We start from the raw sequence: 15,989 nt of genomic DNA on the forward strand, positions 1-15,989 counted from the left end.
CTCCACAAAGTTCATGGTTCAGTGCCTCAACGGTCACCGTTTTGTCGAAACTCGTAACTACGTGTCTCAACAGAAGAAAGCGTAATCCTAAGACAATTACGCCAGCGGCTGGATGCCACCTCACGCCTCACTGAAGTAAAGCGTCGCCGCCTTCCACTGGGCCCCAGGCGGCGCGCCTCCAAGCGCAAGCTGCAAAAGGCGGGCCAAGAGGCGTTTCGGTTTGGGTACCGTTCCACTTGATTTTGCAAAATTATTTAAGATTTTTCGTCAAATCGAATCTTTAGACGTATATATGAAACATTAAATATAAATAAAAAATAAAATTAATTATATAATTTAGACGAAATTCACGAGACGATTTTTTTAAATCTAATTAGATTATAATTGAACACTAATTATGAAATAACAGCTACGGTAGCTTTAGTCAGAAAATTTTGCAACGCCGCCGCGAGGGGAAGACCGACGGCGCACCACCGCCTCCCTCCTATCTTTCCTCTCACCCGACTCCACTCATCTCTTCTCACACCATGCCATAGACACAAATCTTATCTTCCCCCCACCGAAGCCTGCTCATCAACGTCGAGGATGCATGGTCGCGGCAGTCGTCGAAGGTAGCAATGGACGCAGGGTCAAGGTAGGGTTGGAGGCGGCCGAGGAAGCGAGGCCACAGCCGGGGTGGAGACGACCGAGGACGCGGCAAGGTTGGAGTCGAGGCAGCCACCGCGAGGGGAAGACCGATGGCGGCAGCGACGCTCCCATCCGCCTCCGCCAAGGTGGCGGTCCGGAATCTAGCCCGCGCCGTGTCCTCGCGCCAACCGCTCCTCCTCCTCCACGCCTCCTCCCGCCGCGGCCGCGGCCTCCACCCCCTCCCCCTCGCCGCCTCCGCCGCGTCCCAGGGCGCCCACCTCCGACGCGCGCTTTCCGCCTCCGCCTCCGCGACCGCTGGAGGGAACAATGGCGCCGCACCGCGCGCGGCAGAGAGGGAGTACGACTACGACCTCTTCACCATCGGACGCGGGGAGCGGGGGCATGCGGGCGTCGCGCGTTGCGTCCGCCCTCTACGGCGCCCGCGCCGCCGTCTGCGAGATGCTCTTCACCACCGTCGCGTCCGACGCCCTCGGCGGCGTCGGTGGCACGTAAGCAGACGCCCCTATCCCACCCTGTAATCAGTAGTTCAATACAATTCATTTGTTTTGACGGCGAATGTTTGGTTCGCCTTATGCGTTTGTGCTCAATACACTTAGCTCCATGAATGATCAGTTGCTTTGCGATCGTTAATTTAGTATGAGTGGAGACGATGGCATGACCTTTAAGCACAATCTCTTCCCATCTATTTTTATGCGCATCCCGATCGACGATCAGGTGACCACTATATGAATGTCAAAACTGATCAGTACATTCACCACTTAGAGCACATGTTTTCGGAAGCCATTAACATCATAGTATCGTTGCATTCAGAGATACCATAGCTATATGCTATGAAGGAAAAAAAAAAGAGAAAACTGTAGAATGTGTACGAGCTCAGCTGGAGACAAAATTTGCCATACATCAATCGACAATGGCAGGTTGCAGTGAGCAGGTGCAGAAGTGACAAAGAGCATACATTTTGCAAACTACTATGGACTGTTGATTACTGCCATGATGTACTGAGTTAGCATGACATTTTACTGCTATTAGCATCCTATTGATTGATTTTCTTTTTAACTGGTTATGCTGTTTCATCTCCCTCCAACTTGAAGACAGGCTCCTCGTGCTACAATACAAATAATGTTCATAATAACTATGTTTAATTGATCGGTCTTTCCTTGAACTCTTCTTAACTCATTTTGGTGTCAAAACTTTTCATATAAGATCGATGTTAGTTTATTTGTATTTCAGATGTGTGCTTCGTGGCTGTGTTCCGAAGAAACTGTTGGTGTATGCATCCAAATACTCTCATTAGTTTGAAGAGAGCCGTGGCTTTGGGTGGGTGTATGAAACTGATCCAAAGCATGATTGGAGAACTCTGATAACCAACAAAAATTTGGAGTTGCAGCGCCTTGTGGGAATTCAGACAAATACACTGAAGAATTCAGGGGTTACTGTAATTGAAGGCCGCGGAAAGGTTGGGTAATGTTTTAATGGAGATTAACTTTCTACGAATAACTTCCTGTTGAGGGATTCATGCAATAATGATAGCAATTGATACATAATCTGTTTAAATTATGCAGATTGTTGACCCACATATACTGTCAGCATGGATGGCAAGCTTTACACTGCCAAAAACATACTTGTAGCTGTTGGCGGTCGGCCGTCCAAACCAAACATCCCAGGGATAGAGCATGTCATTGATTCTGATGCAGCATTGGATTTGCCTTCCAGACCTGAGAAGATTGCAATAGTGGGAGGTGGATATATTGCTTTGGAATTCGCTGGTGTTTTCAATGGCTTGAAGAGTGATGTTCATGTTTTCATCCGCCAAAAGAAAGTGCTGAGAGGCTTTGATGAGGAGGTGAGAAAGTATCATAAAATAAAATACTTGGATATCAAAATTGAAGGTGCTAATCTGAGTTGAAGATCTATGCCTTGAGTTATATCCTAACTGCTTTGTTTAGGTCAGGGATTTTGTTGCAGAACAGATGTCTTTGAGGGGTGTCAAATTTCATATAGAACAAAGCCCTGAAGCAGTAACTAAGTCAGATGATGGTTTGCTGTCTCTGAAGACAAACAAAGAAACTGTCAGTGGGTTCTCACATGTCATGTTTGCAACAGATCGAAAGCCAAACACAAAGGTTAATATCATTTTACCACGTCATTTCTGCTTATGTTTTATGACATATATGTAGTATTCTCTTTGCATGCATCTTGATACAAAGCGTATGTTTTTAGAATTTGGGTCTGGAGGATGTCGGGGTCAAAATGGATGAGCATGGTGCTATTGTGGTACGTATGTAATATAATGAGATCAAATTTTGTGCATTTACTTGGACTTAAAAACTTTCCTGACTGTTGATCATCATTAAATGGCATTGGGAACTCATGGAATAAATCTGTCATTCTAGGTTGATGAGTATTCTCGGACTTCAGTTGACTCAATCTGGGCTGTAGGGGATGTCACCAATAGATTGAACCTGACGCCAGTTGCATTAATGGAAGCTGGGGCAATAGCAAGGACCATTTTTGGCAATGAACCTACCAGAGCAGATTACAGGCACGTTTGTATATGATGTACTTCATGTTAGTTCATGAAAACCCATATGCCCCAACCTTTTACTGAATGTCAGTCATGTAAACTACTTATGGCTATAAATTTTGAAATAAATTTGTACTTTGTGCTTTTTGATAGTTCCGTGCCATCTGCTGTGTTTTCTCAACCGCCAATTGGGCATGTTGGCCTTACTGAAGATGAGGTAATATAATTCACAATTATATTCATTTGAAATTCATAACTTCTTTTTGTCAGTCTATGATTAATTGAGTAAAACATTACGCTTGCAGGCTACTGAAACATATGGTGATATTGACATCTACATATCAAATTTCAAACCTCTCAGGGTAACTCTTTCTGGTCTACCTGATCGTGTGTTTATGAAGGTTATTGTGTGTGCCAAAACAAATAAAGCCCTTGGAGTGCACATGTGTAACACCCTAAAATTTGCATGGTTTTAAAATAGGAGAAAATGATTTAATCATGCATTTTGTGAGCATTGAAATTTAGAAAAATAATAACTTTGTTGAAATTAAAATCAAATATAGGTCTACATACATGTCTATGCATTCATGCTGCTGCATATTATTTTTGAATTGTGGTTTGAAATCAAACTTCAAATTGATTTGAATTTGTATTTCAAAATTGGTTTGTAAAATTAGAAAAGAAAAAGAGAAAGGATTTTTCCCCTCCCCTCTATTCGGCCTGTTGGCCCAGCTCCCACGCGGCCTGCCTTCTCTTCCGCTTTGGCCCGCCCCGCAGGCCCAGTTCCTCCGCATCTCCGCAGCGGCCCTGCAGCGCACCACGCCCCTCCTTCCCCTTCTCTCATGCTGACAGCCAGGACCGCCCTATTAGGGCCTTCTTCCTCGCGCGTGTCCGCGCCCAGACTCCGCCGCGCTGCTGGGAGTCTACGCCACCCACGCCTCCCTCCTTGCCTTGCGCCCCAAGCCGCTCCTGGCTATAAAAAACGGATGCCCGCATCGTGCCGCTCCCAGTCCCAAGCTTCGGAGCCGCAAGCTGCCCTCGCATTGCGTCGACCCACACTAACCCTAGCACCGCCGCCATCTCCGCATGCCTCGCCGAGCACCACGCTTCTCTCATTCGCTTCACGTCGAGGTAAGCTACCTGGTAGAGCTCACTGTCATCTCCTCTCTCTCCCGGTGCCCTTGTTTTGCTGTTTCATGGTCCGTAGACTGTATTCTATGAACGTCGCTTGTCTCCGGCCATGGCGCCGCCTGTCGGGGCTCGCCGCCGACCACGCTGGCGTCTTTCATCCCCCTCTGATCTGATCTGATCTGCGTCGTCCGATTCCGATCCAACGGTCCAGATCTTAAGATACCGCTTCGCCTGTCGTTTTGCAAAAAGGCTCCTTATAATTATTTGGATCCCAACCCGCCGTCCCTGCATTTATTCTAAAGAGCCCCAGTATTCCTTCGTTTTTATGCCCGCAGTCCCTATTTCGGTTTAAAACCAGATTTTAATTATTTTAAATTCAAAAATCAAGTTTCATCTATTTACAAAATTGCAACTACCTTCTGTAGGCCATAAAATATTCGTTTTAACTCCAATTTGATCCGTTCAACTTGCTTATGTTCGTAATTCTATAATCTACATGTTCATACTACTGTTAAGTATGTTTTGAACTTTTAAAATTCGAGGTTAGATTTAGTCTGTTATTTTACTAAGGGAAATCTTGTTTAATTCATAACTTCTTCGTTTTAACTTCGATTTTTGTGATCTTTGCGTCTGTGTGTTCATAGCGAGACGTAGATTCGTTTTACAAATCTTTTCATCTTGATTTTATGCTTATTGCTGTACTGTTCTAATCAATAGCTTTTGTTTGCTATGCATTTTGTTTGCTATGCATGATTGCTTTTGGATGCTTGTGTGTTGCTGTGATTGTTGAGTATAGACGGTGAGCAATTCGTGAGTGATCAAGGGTACTACTTTGACGAAGCAAGGATCAGCAGGAGCACTTTGTTCAAGGCAAGTATAATATGAGGCTCCTTGTTACCTATTTATTTTAATGCAATCTCAATTCATATGTATATGTTAATGAACTAGCTTGGAGTCTATTTACCTTGATATTGATTATCCTGTCCTTGATTTACCTATGTGTTTTGCATGTGGGTAGTATAATCAGTTTGCTCTAACTAATATTGATTAAAAAATACAATTAAAGATATATGCAACATAGTATTAAAAGATGCTTTTTAGCAACATGGAACCAAGGGGGCTAGAGCATTGGGCCTTTCTTAGGGTGCTCTAGTTTCTCTCCATAAGGACTCATCTTTAAGTGGCAACCTAGGACTTACAGTACAACCATGAGGACCAGCATGGCTCTGGTCTTAGTCTAGTACCTTACTCTTTCTAGTTTGTAGCAGTTTACCGAAAGGGCAAGAGGGGCATACCAGGCTGGGTATGGGCCTCATCCCCAGGGTGTGTACTATGCTGCGAGTATTAGTGCCATTTTTGGAGATGACTCCATAACACTTGGGAGATGGAATCCTTAGCGGCGGCTCCTAATTAGAACGACTGGGGAAAAGCTTCGTAGTGTACCCTGCTCACCTTGGAAGTATTTTGGGAGTAATTAACTCGGGCATATGGGTAACACGACTCATGGTGAAAGTGTACAACCTCTGCAGAGTGTAAAACTAGTATATCAAGTCGTGCTCATGGACACGAAGCGACCTGGATCCTTACTGAATAGTTGGTTACTCGGATGGTTTGGGTTATGATTAAAATTGACGATATCTCTAACTATTCATATTTGAGAGCCTAAGCATGACTTAGCAACTTATGATTAATAATAAAATATGTCCAACTAAAAGTGCTTACCGCAGTTCAGCCGTGTCAAGCCTTTTGAGTCTACATCTCCTCATGTTATGCTTGCTAAGCGGTAGTAGCTTACTCTTGCTTTATTTCGATACTTTGGCAAAATCCTGGATGGGTACCAGATGGAGGTTCTTCAGTGGAGTTTTTCAAGAGGTGTTAGGCTTGTGATCAACCAGTTGACGATTCCTGTGGTGTTGGAGGTTTCGCCAGAAGAGTAGAGTTAAAGTATATATTGTAAAGTAAGACTATATCATTTGTAACAAAAATTTATGCGCTATGTAATTAAGGCATTGTCTTTGATGTTACCCCTTCATTTATAACTATATGTGAATTGAAATCCTAGGCACACATATGGGATGTACCTAATTTAGTTCTTAAAACTGGGTGCGACAAAGTGGTATCAGAGCAATGTTGACTGTAGGACGCAAGCCTAGCTAGAAAATGGTCATTTTAAGGTTCAGAATTTGCCATGAAATCCTTGATCTATAAACCTTGCTATTTTCTTCTATGCTATATTCTTGTTTTTGCTGTTCATCTCCTCCTTGTTGCTACAAATTCTTGTCCCTATCTCCATCCTTGCTTTGAGTTTCTTTTAGAGCTATCACTTACCACAATCTTGCGCAACATCAAGATGGAGCCTTAGAGTTTGAACCCTTGATACAACAAGAACGCTAGTAACATGAGTAGAGTCATTGAGTCCTATTGCTTGAATTGTGAACCTTTAATGTTTGAATGGTTGTCTTGATGTTCATGCTTGATTTGGATCTTTGTAATGATTGTAATGATTTTGTGGGTTATGCTCATAATTTCATTTAGTTTACATGATAAGGCATAAGGACCAATGATTAGATAGTTGGGTTGATTTTTCTCGTCTCTGCGCGTGCTGTTTTCTGAGCAGTCAGTGTTCATCGGGTTATATCTCCAAAGGTAGATGCCCAAAAGTCATGAGAGTTTTATGGATGAAAGAAGACTTATGTATCTTTCATATGCCACTAGGAATCACCTTCATATCTATTATGGTTTGGGAGTTATGACCTCTACAAGTGAAGTTTCTGCACTGTCTGGGAGTCTAAACAGTTTCGGTTATGTTCTGTTTTCAACTAACTTAACCTCAGAATCTAGCAAGGTGGTTTATACGAAAGTTGTAGAGAATTTCATAAGCTTTCTAGCCAAATAAGGAACACCTTCATATGATTTCTGGAACTTGAGATATGGCTATCTTTCTGAACTGCTACTAGTAGTTCTCGTCTAGAAAATTTCAGATCGATTGTTTTATCATGTGAACTACTTCTGGATCATGGATTACAACCAATAATTGTGCTAAATGTTGCAAACAGATGGTTTCTACCAGGAGAAGTGCTTCTTGTGATGCCAGAAGGAATGCCCCCAATGTTAATCCATCGCCACCAAATCCTCCAACTATAGAGCAATCTATGATGATACAGACTCAATTGTTATAGACCTTTGTTCAGAATGTATGCATCAACCCACATCAAGCACCACCAAGAGACAAGCGTGGTGAATTTATGAAGGGACATCCGCCGACATTCTCATGCAAGCGACCCACTAGAAGCTGATGACTAGCTTAGAGCTGTGGAGTAGCTCAGTGTAATGACCATCAGAAAGTGCTTTATGCCTTCGGTCAACTTCAAGGAGTAGCTTCAGACTAGTGGGAACTATTTCAGATTGAGAAATATGTAAATCAGATTTATTGGAAGATTTCAAGACTGCTTTTAGATCTTATCATGTTCTAGAAGGTTTGGTGGAGATCAAGGACGAGGAGTTCCTCAACTTGAAACAAGGCTCCATGACAGTGTGTGAGTATCGTAACAAATTCACTCAGTTGTCACGTTATGCTCCAAGAGAGGTGGCTAATGATGCCAAGAAACAAAAATGCTTCTTGTAAGGATTGAATAATGGACTTCAATTGCAGTTGATGACTGTTGTGTATCCTGACTTCCAAACTTTGGTGAATAGGGCCATTTTGATTGAGAACAAGCATCAGGAAATGGAAGAGAAGAAAAGAAGAATTCAAAGCCAATTTGTAGGTAGCAACACATGCCGTCACTACACTCCCCAACAAGAATTTCAGCAGAGGTACCAGGAACCAACTAGTCAGTGGGATTTTGATCCTCCTCAACAACTCCCTCAATACCAGCAAGAGCAGCAGTATGTAAACCAGAGTCCACCCTAGGAACCTCTCATCAACTCTCCAATGAAGGATAGTGTGCCCAACACTCCCTTCAGGCAAGAAGTGCTACCGCTTGTGGTGAACCCAGTCACTATGCAAGTCAGTGCCCGAAGAAACCGAACAAGCAGCAGCCCCAGAATGTAAACCACAAACAGCGGAACCATGTGCAAGGCAGAGTCAATTATTTGACAATAGAATCTGCACAAGAAGCCCGAGATGTTGTGTTTGGCATGCGTCTAATCAACTCTAGCCCTGCATCAGTTTTATTTGATTCTGGAGCTTCATATTCCTTCATTGCACATCAATTTGTTAAGGAGCACAATATACCAAAGTGTCCTATGAAGAAACAGATGTTAGTTGACTCACCTTGTGGGGATATGCAAACTACTCTAATGTGTCCCAATGTAAGAGTTGAAATAAGGGGGTAGAGTTTTTGGTAAATCCGATTGTGCTAAAGTCTTCAAGCATAGATGTAATTCTTGGAATGGATTGGCTAAATCCACGAAAGGCTATTATCCAATGTGAGAATGGTACAGTACACTTGACATCCAAGTCAGGAGAAGAAGTTATATGCAAGGCAACTACAATGACAAGATAGGTGTGCAGTGTTAATCAGATGAATGGTGCAACCATAGATAAGACCAAGGTTGTTAATGAGTTTCTAGATGTTTTTCCTGATGATTTACCGGGTATGCCGCCAGATCATGATATTGAGTTTATTATTGAGCTTTTGCCTGGAATTGCACCTATAGCCAAGAGACCATATCGGATGGGAGTCAATGAGCTAGAAGAACTTAAGAAACAGTTAAAGGAGCTACAGAATAAAGGTTTCATACGTACTAGTTCTTCACCATGGGGAGCCCTAGTTATATTTGTTGATAAGAAAGATGGTACATAGAGGATGTGTGTTGATTATCGCTCTCTTAATGAGGTAACCATCAAGAACAAGTATCATTTGCCTAGAATTGATGATATGTTTGATCAATTACGAGGTGCCTTGTGTGTTCTTCAAGATTGATCTTTGCTCTGGTTATCATCAGTTGAGGATTCATTCATCGGACATTCCCAAGACTGCCTTTACTACTCGGTATGGATTATATGAGTACACAGTTATGTCTTTTAGATTGACTAATGCCCATGCATACTTCATGTATATGATGAATAAGGTGTTTATAGAGTATCTCGATAGGTTTGTTGTGGTCTTCATTGATGATATTCTGGTCTTCTCCAAAACAGAGGCAGAACATGAAGAGCATTTGAGATTAGTTCTGTAGAAACTTAGAGAACATCAACTATATGCTAAACTAAGTAAGTGTGAGTTCTGGCTGAAGGAAGTCTCTTTCATTGGGCATGTTATCTCTAATGGTGGAGTAGCTGTGGATTCTAAAAAGGTTAGTGATGTGTTGAGTTGGAATCTGCCTTAGGATGTAAGTGAAGTCTGGAGTTTTCTAGGAATGACTGGATATTATCGGAGGTTCATTGAAGGTTTTTCTAAGATTGCCAAGCCTATGACATCGCTACTTGAGAAGAATGTTAAGTTTGTATGGACTAAGCAATGCCAAGCTAGTTTTGAAGAGTTGAAGAAAATGTTGACTATAGCTCCGGTGCTGGTACTACTAGATCTAAACAAGAGTTTCTCCATCTACTGTGATGCATCTCGACTTGGTTTGGGTTGTGTTCTTATGCAAGAAGGACGAGTAGTGGCTTATGCGTCTAGACAACTAAGGAAGCATGAACTAAATTATCCCACCCATGATTTAGAGTTAGCAGCTGTGGTTCATGCATTGAAGATTTGGAGACATTATCTTGTTGGGCATAAGTGTGAGATCTATATAGACCACAAGAGTTTAAGTATATCTTCACTCAGTTAGAGCTGAACCTGAGGCAATGACGTTGGTTAGAGCTAATCAAGGACTATGATCTAGAGGTACACTATCACCCTAGCAAGGCAAATGTTGTAGCTGATGCTCTGAGCCGAAGGAGCTATGTTAATGCAGCTCTAGTGACATAGTTACCTAAGGAGTTATGTGCTGAATTCGAGCATCTTAATTTGGGAATAGTTGCTAATGCGATGGAATTGGAAGTGGAACCTACATTTGAACAAGAGATCCGCAAGGGTTAGTTGGAAGATGAGAAAATCAAGGAGATAGCAGAACTTATCACAATTGACAAAGAACCGGTTTTTGATTGGATGATCAGGGAACAATGTGGTTCAGAAAGAGAATATATGTGCCAGAGACAAAGTCCATTCGAGAGATGATTCTAAGAGAAGCTCATGACTCAGCATATTCCATCCATCCAGGTAGTACTAAGATGTACCTAGATCTAAAGGAGAAGTACTGGTGGTATGGTTTGAAAAGAGATGTGGTCGAGTATGTAGCAATATGTGACACATGTCAACGAGTCAAGGCAGAACATCAAAGGCCAGCAGGTTTACTCCAACCTATGAAGATACCTGAGCGAAAGTGGGAAGAAGTTGGTATGGATTTCATTGTTGGATTACCATGCACTCAAAGTGGTTATGACTCAATTTGGGTAATAGTAGATCGGTTGACTACGGTTGCTCATTTCATACCGGTCAAGACTACGTATATAAGTGCAAAGTTGGCAGAACTATACATACAACGGATAGTATGTTTGCATGGAGTTTCTAAGAAGATTGTGTCAGATAGAGGTACTCAGTTTACATCACACTTTTGGAAGAAATTACATGAGTCTATGGACACCAAGTTAAACTTCAGCTCGGCTTATCATCCACAAACTGATGGACAAACAGAGAGAACCAATAAGATCTTAGAGGATATGTTGAGAGCTTGTGCTTTGCAGTATGGCATGAGTTGGGATAAGAGTTTGTGTTACTCTAAGTTCTCCTATAACAATAGTTACCAGAAGAGTCTCAAGATGGCACCATTCGAGGCACTATATGGTAGAAAGTGTAGAACCCCGATGTTTTAGAATCAAACGGGCGAAACTCAAGTGTTCGGACCGGATGTTTTAAAAGACGCAGAAGAGCAAGTAAGGATAATTAGGGATAACTTGAGAGTGGCACAATCTCGACAGAAGAGTTATGCTAACACTCGGAGAAGAGAATTGATTTTTGAAATAGGGGATTATGTTTATCTAAAAGTATCACCTATGAGTGTGAGAAGGTTTAACATGAAAGAAAAGTTAGCACCAAGGTATATTGGGCCTTTCAAGATTTTAGAGAGACGTGAAGAAGTAGCTTATCAGTTGGAATTGCCTGAGAGTTTGTCAGGTGTACACGATGTGTTCCATGTGTCTCAATTAAAGAAATGTTTGTGTATAGCAGAGGAGCAGATACCGTTGGAAGAGCTTACAGTTAAGGAAGATCTTACAAATGAGGAATTTTTGGTAAAGATTTTGGAGACGACAGAAATAGTTACAAGGAGCCGGGTTATAAAGATGTATAAGGTTCAGTGGAATCGGTATACAGAAGATGAGGCTACTTGGAAAAGAGAAGAGGATTTGAGAAAAACATACCCACAGCTTTTTGAGTAAGCATTGTCCGAATCTTGACATTTTAAGGGGGTAGAATTGTAACACTCTAAAATTTGCATGGTTTTAAAATAGGAGAAAATAATTTAATTATGCATTTTGTGAGCATTAAAATTTAGAAAAATAATAACTTTATTGAAATTAAAATCAAATATAGGTCTACATACATATCTATGCATTCATGCTCTGCATATTATTTTTGAATTGTGTGGTTTGAAATCAAACTTCAAATTGATTTGAATTTGTATTTCAAAATTGGTTTGTAAAACTAGAAAAGAAAAAGAGAAAGGATTTTCCCTCTCCCCTCTACTCGGCCTGTTGTCTCATCTCCCATGCGGCCTGCCCTCTCTTCCGCTTCAGCCCGCCCCGCAGGCCCTGTTCCTCCGCTTCTCCGCAGCGGCCCAGCAGCGCGCCGCGCCTCTCCTCCTTCTCTCACTGACAATCGGGACCGCCCTGTTAGGGCCTTCTTCCTCACGCGTGTCCGCCCCGGACTCCGCCGCGCCACCGGGAGTCCGCACCACCCACGCCTCCCTCCTTGCCTCGCGCCCAAGCCGCTCCTGGCTATAAAAAACGGATGCCCGCATCGTGCCACTCCCGTCCCAAGCTTCGGAGCCGCAGCTGCCCTCGCATTGCACCAAGCCACGCTAACCCTAGCACTGCCGCCATCTCTGCCTGCCTCGCCGAGCATCACACTGCTCTCGTTCGCTTCACACTGAGGTGAGCTACCTGACCGAGCTCACCGTCATCTCCTCTCTCCCGGTGCTCTTGGTTTGCTGTTTCATGGTCCGTAGACCGTATTCTATGAGCGTCGCCTGTCTCCGGCCATGGCGCCGCCGTCGGGGCTCGCCGCCGACCACACCGGCATCTTTCATCCCCCTCTAAACTGATCTGCGCCGTCCGATTCCAATCCAACGGTTCATATCTTAAGATACCCCTTCGCCTGTCGTTTTACAAAAAGGCCCTTATAATTATTTGGATCCCAACCCGCCGTCCCAGCATTTATTCTAAAGAGCCCCTGTATTTCTTCGTTTTCATGCCCGTCGTCCCTGTTTCGGTTTAAAATCATATTTTAATTATTTTAAATTCGAAAATCAAGTTTCATGTATTTACAAAATTGTCACTACCTTCTGTAGGCCATAAAATCTTCGTTTTAACTCCGATTTGACCCGTTCAACTTGCTTAGGTTCGTAATTCCATAATCTATATGTTCATACTACTGTTACGTATGTTTTCAACTTTTAAAATTCGAGGTTAGATTTAATCTATTATTTTACTAAGGGAAATCTTGTTTAATTCATAACTTCTTCGTTTTAGCTCCGATTTTTGTGATCTTCGTGTCTGTGTGTTCATAGCGAGACGTAGATTCGTTTTACAAACTTTTTATCTTGATTTTATGCTTATTGGTGTATTGTTCTAATCAATAGCTTTTGTTTGCTATGCATGATTGCTTCTGGATGCTTGTGTTGTTGTGATTGTTGAGTATAGACGGTGAGCAATTCGTGGATGATCAAGAATACTATTTTGACGAGCAGGATTAATAGGAGCACTTTGTTCAAGGCAAGTATAATATGAGGCTCCTTGTTACCTATTCACTTTAATGCAATTTCAATTCATATGCATATGTTAATGAACCATTTGGAGTCTATTTACCTTGATATTGATTATCCTGTCCTTGATTCACCTATGGGTTTTGCATGTGGGTAGTATGCTCAGTTTGCTCCAACTAATATTGATTAAAGAATACAATTAAAGATATATGCATCATAGTATTAAAAGATGTTTTTTAGTAACATGGAACCAAAGGGGCTAGAGCATTGGGCCTTTTCTTAGGGTGCTCTAATTTCTCTCCATAAGGACTCATCTTTAAGTGGCAACCTAAGACTTACACTACAACCATGAGGACCACATAACTCTGGTCTTAGTCCAGTACCTTGCTCTTTCTAGTTTGTAGTAGTTTACCGAAATGGCAAGAGGGGCATACCAGGCTGGGTATGTGCCTCATCCCCAGGGTGTGTACTATGCTACGAGTATTGGTGTCATTTTTGGAGATGACTCCATAACACTTGGGAGATGGAATCCTTAGCGGCGGCTCCTTATTAGAACGACTGGGGAAAAGCTTTGTAGGTGTACCCTGCCTGCTCACCTTGGAAGTGTTTTCGGAGTAATTAACCCGGGCATATGGGTAACACAACTCATGGTGAAAGTGTACAACCTCTACAAAGTGTAAAACTGGTATATCAGCCGTGCTCACGGATACGAGCGGCCTGGATCCTTACTGAATAGTTCGTTACTCGGATGGTTTGGGTTATGATTAAAATTAACGATATCTCTAACTATTCATATTTGGGAGCCTAAGCATAACTTAGCAACTTATGATTAATAATAAAATGTGACCAACTAAAAGTGCTTACTGCAGTTCAGCCGTGTCAAGCCTTCTGAGCCTGCATCCCCTCATGTTATGCTTGCTAAGCGGTAGTAGCTTATGCTTGCTTTATTTCAGTACTTTGGCAAAATCCCGGATGGGTATCAGATGGAGGTTCTTCAGTGGAGTTTTTCATGAGGTGTTAGGCTTGTGATCAACCAGTTGACGATTCCTGTGGTGTTGGAGGCTTCGCCAGAAGAGTAGAGTTAAAATATATATTGTAAAGTAGGACTATGTCATTGGTAACAAATATTTATGCGCTATGTAATAAATGCATTGTCTTTGATATTATCCCTTCATATGTAACTATATGTATGAATTGAAATCCTGGGCACACATATGGGATGTACCTAGTTTTATTCTTAAAACTGGGTGCGACACCATGTGTGGTGAAGATGCACCTGAGATTATTCAGGTTTGTGCGTGGTGTTGATTTTCTAGTGATTTATATCTTCATATCCATTCTTTAGTTAATTTATTATGGATGTACATTAATATACAGGGTATTGCAATTGCTGTTAAGGCTGGGTTGACGAAGCAAAATTTTGATTCCACTATTGGTGTTCACCCAACAACTGCTGAGGAATTTGTCACAATGAGAAACCCAACTAGGAAGGTCCGAAGAGATACTACTGCTGAGGTATGTTAATTCCATATTACATTGTAGAAATACATTGTTTAACTCTGCTCAACTAGTATGTTCTTTGTCTACTTACCTATTCATCTTACAACTTCAGGCAAAGACTAAAGACGAGGCTGCAAGTCAGAAGTAGCTCTCTCTCATTTTACAGTGAGGTAAGCATTTGAAACACGAATATACGAATTTAGAATCATGTGGCATGATCGACTTCTTTCTAAAATATACTGGAGAGTAATAAATTGCTCTTTGTTATTATCCTGTACCTCACCAACATCATCCCAAAACTGTGCTCTTGTAGTTTTGTTGACAAGAGCTATCTGTCGCATTGAAACTTTACAATGCAATGGGGTTTTTCTACAAAGTAACATAAATGAGCTTTTGTAATATGTTTTTGACAACTCGCAAATGAATGAATGCGATTGTTTTTATTCCTCCATTTGTTTGACTCTGATGTAGTTTTGCTTGCAGGCATTCAGAGGCAGCACATCCAAACCTGGTCAGTATCTAACTTTCGGAACAAGAGGCGGGTAACTGTATAGTAGAGTAGCATTTGGTGAAGAATCCACGATTGCAGCTGCTGAAGAATAAAGATGTATTGTAGCAATGAACAACTATCTCAAATTGCATTACTTTCGCAACACGTTGTTGAACACCTAGTGTAGAAACTGTATTACTTTTGCAGCGCTTTGTTGAAATAGATACTGAAGAAGTGGAGATCTTGGTATAACCGCATAGAGTATATTTAGATGGTTTTCTTCTGTTGGGGTATATCCACTTTACTGGCTTATATGCATGCATATGCATCAACCCTTTTTTTTTCTTCCTCCCAGACACGCTGAAGTAACTATTATCTGAGTTTTTTTTTTTTTGCTGTAAATGTTGTCATGGTGCCTTCCCTTGTGTATATGTTTTTCTCGAAACAAACTCTTTCTGTATATGTTTTCAGATAATAACGTGTCAGCATATATCAAATACCATACTTGGGCCACTCAGGAGACCAACAAAAGGTTGAAAAATGAATGATTGTGATGGTTGAAGCCTATAAATAAAGTGAATGATTTTAGAGTTAAGGGTTGCAAAATCATTATTGGAGTGGTTGTTTCACCACAGCCTCGAGCCTACGACTGCGCTCCGCGGCGTCTCCCGCCCGCCTTCTCTCCACTAGGCCTCCCTCTCTCCATCACGCGCTCCCGCCCGC

The 15,989-nt window shown here is 42.0% G+C and overlaps 1 protein-coding gene across 8 annotated transcripts; it reads left to right on the forward strand.

Moving 5' to 3' along the window:
• The first annotated feature begins 466 nt into the window (after positions 1-466).
• LOC136525879 (glutathione reductase, chloroplastic-like) lies at positions 467-15,654 on the forward strand. Of its 8 annotated transcripts, none has more exons than XR_010776528.1 (12): positions 467-1,136; positions 1,879-2,104; positions 2,211-2,491; positions 2,595-2,771; positions 2,869-2,922; positions 3,042-3,190; positions 3,326-3,389; positions 3,478-3,534; positions 7,360-9,144; positions 9,254-9,300; positions 13,215-13,286; positions 14,230-14,274. XR_010776528.1 is itself a non-coding variant. In XM_066518736.1 (12 exons), the coding sequence occupies exons 3-11, from the start codon at positions 2,237-2,239 to the stop codon at positions 14,922-14,924; spliced, it is 1,002 nt and encodes a 333-aa protein (XP_066374833.1). In that variant the 5' UTR covers positions 467-1,136; positions 1,879-2,104; positions 2,211-2,236; the 3' UTR covers positions 14,925-14,946; positions 15,248-15,654. The 8 variants fall into 8 exon arrangements, 4 of the variants coding, with proteins under 4 accessions (XP_066374833.1, XP_066374828.1, XP_066374823.1 ...); XM_066518736.1 differs by lacking the exons at positions 7,360-9,144; positions 9,254-9,300; positions 14,230-14,274 and adding exons at positions 14,654-14,791; positions 14,889-14,946; positions 15,248-15,654; XM_066518731.1 differs by lacking the exons at positions 7,360-9,144; positions 9,254-9,300; positions 14,230-14,274 and adding exons at positions 14,654-14,791; positions 14,889-14,946; positions 15,260-15,649 and having other exon boundaries at positions 1,879-2,109.
• Positions 15,655-15,989: the final 335 nt, after the last annotated feature.

This window comes from Miscanthus floridulus, chromosome 2 (assembly GCF_019320115.1).
Source record: "Miscanthus floridulus cultivar M001 chromosome 2, ASM1932011v1, whole genome shotgun sequence".
NCBI classification, from domain to species: Eukaryota; Viridiplantae; Streptophyta; class Magnoliopsida; order Poales; family Poaceae; genus Miscanthus; species Miscanthus floridulus.